Consider the following 6,767-nt stretch of genomic DNA (forward strand, 5'->3'; position numbering starts at 1 on the left):
ATCGAGTCAACTTATAAAGTCATTTGTTCTACAGCCATGCCAAGCCTATTATTTTATTTCCAAGTTAAAGCCAAATCAGGAAATGGGGCTAAAAAAAATAAATTTATATACATATACACACGTATAATTACTAGGTGTTAATTATATATGTATTAGGGCGCTAGGAGTTCAAAAATGCTTAAATCACAAGAGTTAGTGCCTATACAAAGTACTAGTATACTTCTTGAAGGGCAGGTGCAATGAAATTAGTCTAACTCCAAACACCTAGCGCCTCCCATTGTTCTCCTATGTATATATTTTGCAGAGTGAAGCGCCAGGTGGTCTCTATGACCACTAGAAGCACCAAGTGATGCAAGGATGTGAAAATATATAGACTAAGCCACAACACACAAGGATGTGAAAATAGACTAAGTCACAACACAAGGCTCCTCTACACTATAATACTTGGCGCCAGGTGTGTGCAAGCATAAGATCTGTCCATCTATAAAGACATGACGCCACATACATTGTTACTCCATGTCTCCTTAGCGCCATGTGGGTTATTTTGCTAAGTTAAAGGACCTAGCATACCTACATACCTGAGGGAAGCGCCAAGCTAAGTGTCTCTAGTGTTCAAGAACAAGGTGCCAGGTGCTTATACCAGGTATTGCAAAGCGCCAGGTGAGGTATTAATTGAAGATTCTACATCTTTTGGCGCCACGACACATATATAGATACATACAAGCTTCTTGGAACAAGGTGACAAACCATGATTAAAATTTTAAGTCTATGTCAAGTAGTTCAAAACTCACAACAGACAAATCATTTGTGCACACTACTCTTCACAAACACTTAGCAAAGTTAGAGAGATGGATTTTTAGAAAATCCAAGAGCTTGTGATTTGTAGAATTGTTGTCCTTGTAGCTAAGCTAATCGTTGTGTTAGTTTTATAGCACCTTCGAGGTTTATATAACAAAAATATATTCTTTGAACTAGTCGGATTTAGATATTGAATTATGAACATGAAATTATAATCTGCAAATGAAACGAATTTGTTAATTTGGTAGCACGTATTCAAGCCTCCCTTATATTTCATTTTGGGACAAACTAGCAGGCATCTTAAATCATTCCAATTGAGGTCCCCAAGTCTATCATCACCTATTAGGTGTCACATTCAGTGATCATGGTGAGATGAATTCAGGGTCGTAACTTTGGCTACCAAAGACCTCAGATTCAACCTCTTCCTCGTGAGTTCTCTACCTCTCTTGACGACGTTCATGCCGCCTCTCCTCTCAGGGAGGGGACCTCTCCGGACCAGATCTCGGGCATCGGGACTGCTCTTATTCATAATGTTGGCACGGGGATCGCTCTTGACTACGAGATGGACTCAGGGTTTGCATGTGGCGTTCCATCTCCCTTCTTTCAGCTTGCTTTGCTTCTAGTTTCAGCCTATGATCATGTTCACTCAGCCTTTTCATAACTAGGTCCGACAAACTAATAGAACGGGGGCAAACCCATGTTGGGACAGCTCGGGGCGCCCCTAAATTGACTTGAGGGCACCTCATCTGTGTCTACCGATCCCTCCATTCCGCCTCATGCTCAGAATCTCTTCCAAAGTTTCTGAGGTTTCTTTTGGGCCCATCTTGCTTGCTTTTGTGGAGGCGACGATATACTTTACAATATATCTTTAGGCCCTTCAGCTTCTTCTTCTTGGTGGACTAAGATTTCATTTCTCAACACGAATGACCCTTGAAGCCACAGCCCACAGATATGATCTCTTGTGTCAGATAGAGTGAATGATGATCTAATGAGAGGACGCGAAGGCCTCGAGAGGACTCACACGTGCCCCGTTTGCAGTGACCTCTTTCATGAGAGGACCCAAACAATCTGTAGATTTGTAGTAGATAGGCCCGGGGCGGTGGTGCAATTTTAGGCATAAAACAAGCTATTCACATGATTAACAGGATCAATTCTCATACAATCGCGACAAGCCATTCATTCAGCGAGTCTAATACAGCAAGTAATAATCTCGTTGCTGTATATCATCGTAACCGTTTTAGGTGTCTAATTGTTAGTTGTAATTTTGTTTATAAGTAACTACTTCAAAGTCGAGGCTTCTGAGATATCTACCTAGGTTTCTGACAAGGGGGTCAATATTATTTTTTCTTCCAAAGTTTAAGAGATGGAAGAAAGTAATGGTCGGCTAAAAATGATGTCGGATGCAGCATGTAAAAATACACAGAACTCGCAATGTAAAGATGCTAGTAAACATCAATTTAACACAAATTTATTTAAACAAAAAAAGTACAAGGTTGAACGCTACACTTGAAGCTTATTTTTGTAATTGGATGAAGAGCATCTGAACCAGGAAACAAGGGTCTTCATAATCCTATTGTATAAGCAGAAGCTATAAAGTAATAAGGGCCAAAAACATTAGGAGATTTGTAAGTCTGATTACTAAAAGCAGAGCCGAATCTCTGAATATCAGACGTATTAAAAGATACACCATTCGATGGAAACAGTCCCATGTTCACCTGAAGATAGTCATTGCTGTTAAAGAATGGATTGTCTAAGTAAACTGAGTTTGGAGTAAGGCCGAACTCAACCCACAGGCTCATTTCTAATGTGTGAAAAATGGTAGCATTGGACAGGTCCCGGAAAGAGGGCCCTCTGAAGTATAATGTCCCTTGGTATGGATATGCACATTCACAGCTTGCTGGGTCCAGCTTCTGTCCAGAAACACAAGATATGTTCCCGCATTGTTCAAGGCTTGTTGAGTATGGCTTTGACGATTCTTCTTGAAGCTTACAGAAATCCGTATTTCCCAGAGTACTATTGGCACATATAGGATTTCCTCGTAACCTAAGGAGTCAGAATTCAATAAGAATTCTTACGTACGATTGTGTAGGTACTATAGAATTCATAACATATACTTAGGAAAGCTTGCTTACATTAACTTGTGATATTCAGAACTTAGTATAAAAGAGGATATGAGATTATTCTGCAAGTCGATGAGCTCCAGCTGCTGGCTGACGCTGCTACCCAAATCTAATGTTCCATTGAAAGCATTATTTCTCAGCTTTCTGTTAAATAGAAACAGCCAAGTGGAGCAATGGAAATTAATAATCTCTTTGTAATTGATTGCATCTGTAAAGCAGAGGTAATTTTATGGGACGTATTGGCTTACATTTGCTGAATCTGTGGGAGACTAAAAAGTTCACTTGGCACAATTCCTTGAAATGGCCCATATTCAACAATCCTAAAAAAATCACAGGAAGGATAAACTACATGTACAAAAGTTTACATAAAATTTCCCTTTTTTTTCGATACTTACAGAGTGGTTAGCGATGATAACGTTGACAACCATGCAGGAGCTTCTGATTGATCAAAGGAATTGTTGCTCAAGTCCCTGCATGACAGAAGCCCGTAAATCCTTTAACAGATGAATAAATTTTACCTCTTTAAAAATGAGTTTCGCTGAAAATATTTTACATACAAGTAACTGAGTGAGTTCATTCCAGTCAAGTTTGGTAAAGGGCCAGAGAGTTTGTTGTTTGCTAAGTTACTGCAACAGAATGGTTGAGCATGAGAGAACAGAACAAAATAATGCTCACAGAGAAATATTAATTATCTTTAAAATGTATTAAAAAAATTACTGACAGTTCAACGACATTAACCAGGTTCATAATATTTGATGGAACCTTGCCAGATAGAGCATTCCTATCAAGCCGACTGTCGTAGAAAGATTATGGTGTCACAATCCCTAGTAATTAGGCCTTGATTACAAGTTGAAAACTATCATATAAAATAAAAAGCTGATTTAGGCGGAAATGATAACTCACAGAACTTCAAGTGTCTGAACCAGTCCAATCGTTTCAGGAATGCTTCCTGTAAACTGGTTTCCATCAAACAACCTGCCATTGTTCAAATATATATAAGTCATTTAGTGTGCGACAATTGTATATAATAAGAAAAACAGAAGTCTATAAGAAGCGCTGATTTGTAATTCAGTCACAACTTACACATGTATAAGTGCCATCTCAGAGCTGAAAAGTGTATCAGGAATTGGACCAGAAAGCTGGTTGTTGTTGAGATTGCTACAAGATTATTAAACACATTGGAGAGTATAAACTTTAAGAAATAATGACCCTGTTGTTCATAATGTATACAACAAGGAAAAATGGCTTGCTTGGAAAAAATCTAAAATTTAAACTTACAAGTGCTTTGCCTTTTTAAGAGAGTCCATGCCTGGTTTAGCAAGTGTTGAAACAGGGATTGATCCTGTAAACTTATTATTTGCCAGGCCTAACCAGTAGAGTTTGGAGAGAGAACCCAAAGAAGGTGGGATCACCCCAGTGAAGCTGTTTGAGCTAAGATCTCTGTCCAAGAGAAATAGTTAATTCATTGTCAAGGAGGCAAGTATGATACAGGAGTTTCAAGTCAGATACTAGTATCAGTGTTCTACAGAACTATATCATTTTGATACACAGATGTACAAATTATTGAGAGTACCCGGGTTTTTTCCTATGTAAATGAGACCATGTGATGATAAGTTTGACTCTATTGTTCAATTTAAGGCCGGTAAGTAATTTGTACCTTTTGCTTAATAGAATATAATATTAGTCTTTGTTGGTGACCAATGGATCATAGTTGTAAGAGAACAAATGAGAAGTTCTTACAAGAAGTATAGTTGAGTAAGATTTCCCAGTTCAGTTGGAATAGTGCCACTGAAGCCAGATCCTGCTAGAATTCTGAAAAAAATGAATTTTAATGAAAATCATTACAAAGTTGTGAATAATCAGCAGGACCGCAGGACAGCTATAAGAAGAAGGTCATATATCACACATACAGTGTGCTGAGATTCTTTAGAAGGCCCAGCTGCGGAGGAAGGGAACCTGTTAAACCTTCATTAAATGACAGATCCCTGCAACAAAGGAATAAGTATGCTTATTAGTACTCTATATTAACATGCTCATTAAGCATGTAGAACTAGCATTATTTGTTGTGAGGCACTCTGGCTTCCATACAAACTTAGGGTTCCGGATTCCATAGTGACAGATTGACATGAGTAAAATTAGGATACTTGCAAGTTTCATGCCATAAAACTTCAGCTGATAAGAAAGTGTGATTGCGTACTTAATTTTCATGTATTAACTGACTAAACACACTTACAAAGAGGTCAATTCTTCCAGATCCCCTATGGCACCACTCAATTCACCCACAAGTCCCATAGTTGACAAGGTCCTGAAGGCATAATCGTAAACGAGAGAAGACATATATTTTGTCCATAATGTACTAAGCAAGTGAGATTTGGAATACATATGTGTGCAGCACTTACAGTCGAGTCACTCTAGAGTTATAGCAGGTGACGCCCTCCCATCCATTACCCCCACAAGGATCATCCGAATTTTCCCAGCTGGGGGGTGTGTTTTTCCACCCATCTTTCAATGTTCTCAGCACTGCAACTGCATTTAACCACATTTTCTAATAAAGTCATGATACATAAATTTTTCACTGCACTAACGTCAAGATCTAGTAACTAATCAAAAAATATCACTTACCATCGCGAGAGTCAGTAAGCGAGGAGATGTCACGAATCATCAACAAGAGAACCAGAAAAAATAGTGGCTGAATGGGTGCCATGCAGATATAAGCTGAAAAATTCTGATACTATATATGTTTGTCAATGTCTCTGTCCATATAATTTCGTGTCTTCAACTTCCCTCTGCTCTGTTATAGTATATAATTCCTTATATATGAAAGCCAAACTTACAAGAATCTTAAGGTTGGTTATTCAGGAGCCAAATGCTTACATTGTACAAGCTAGCTCTTCTGCCGTCCCTCGGTTCTTACATGTAATGATAATAAGACAATCAAGTAAAACCATTTCTTCTTGTTCTTTTATTGGTCAGACCGGGGATTCAGTATGGTATATATATTAATTGTAATTACGGTCGTTTTCAAAACTCCACGGATACAATTAATCTTTGAGTGTACAAATATGAACGATTTGGGCGTCACACCTTTTCTCCCCCTCCTTGCAAGTCAACTTACTTGCAGGGGCTCAAACTGAATTGACATGGATAAGATCAAAGTACTATATTAGTGGGTGATGTTCATGGTTGTTTAATTATAATGCAAACATGAAATTTGAAAACCAAATTTAGTATTTTGTTTGAATATGGTGTAATAACCCATATATGAGTGAGTATTAATATTTATTTTCTTCCAGTTTCAACAACAAATATAATTTTCATTATTATAATTTTTTTATTTTTATAATATTATATATGTGACCTCAAGCCCCCATATATATATATATATATATATATATATATATATATATATATAATATAGGAGGAAGATCCTAAGAAAACCTAACTTATATATATATATATATATATATATATATATATATATATCAATTCAGGCCACCACACAAACTTTGACATACCTGTCATATATTACACAACTCGACCCACAAGTCCAAGGTCAAATATCAACTTACACTAATTCAAAATATTAATACAATAATAGGTTCGCAGGTACAAACTATATAGACAATTACTATAACCCTCGCCACCGAAACTAGCCATGGCACCCTTCTATATGATAGAGCCTTACGCCTTGCCCTAATCCTTGCCGTTGTGAGCTTCCGGATCGTGTCCACGCGCAATATTTATTCTTTACTGTTTAGAGGGAATAAATAATTACAACTATGAACAGAATTCTCAGCAAGTTCACTATTTTAATTGAAAAGAACATGGAATATAACACCCAAAAATTAA

At 37.5% G+C, this 6,767-nt stretch overlaps 1 protein-coding gene across 2 annotated transcripts; it reads right to left on the reverse strand.

Annotated features, from left to right (window-relative positions):
• Positions 1-2,256: 2,256 nt before the first annotated feature.
• LOC108202051 (leucine-rich repeat receptor protein kinase HPCA1) lies at positions 2,257-6,210 on the reverse strand. 2 transcript variants are annotated; one of them, XM_017370424.2, is made up of 15 exons: positions 5,793-6,210; positions 5,541-5,709; positions 5,318-5,444; positions 5,152-5,223; positions 4,829-4,903; positions 4,659-4,730; positions 4,197-4,358; positions 4,002-4,076; positions 3,822-3,893; positions 3,640-3,711; positions 3,476-3,544; positions 3,314-3,388; positions 3,167-3,238; positions 2,931-3,062; positions 2,257-2,841 (listed from the first exon to the last, which is right to left on the reverse strand). In XM_017370424.2, the coding sequence occupies exons 2-15, from the start codon at positions 5,620-5,622 to the stop codon at positions 2,361-2,363; spliced, it is 1,638 nt and encodes a 545-aa protein (XP_017225913.1). In that variant the 5' UTR covers positions 5,623-5,709; positions 5,793-6,210; the 3' UTR covers positions 2,257-2,360. The 2 variants fall into 2 exon arrangements, with proteins under 2 accessions (XP_017225913.1, XP_017225911.1); XM_017370422.2 differs by having other exon boundaries at positions 5,541-6,210.
• Between the last annotated feature and the right edge of the window lie 557 nt (positions 6,211-6,767).

This window comes from Daucus carota, chromosome 9, assembly GCF_001625215.2.
Source record: "Daucus carota subsp. sativus chromosome 9, DH1 v3.0, whole genome shotgun sequence".
Classification (NCBI taxonomy): domain Eukaryota; kingdom Viridiplantae; phylum Streptophyta; class Magnoliopsida; order Apiales; family Apiaceae; genus Daucus; species Daucus carota.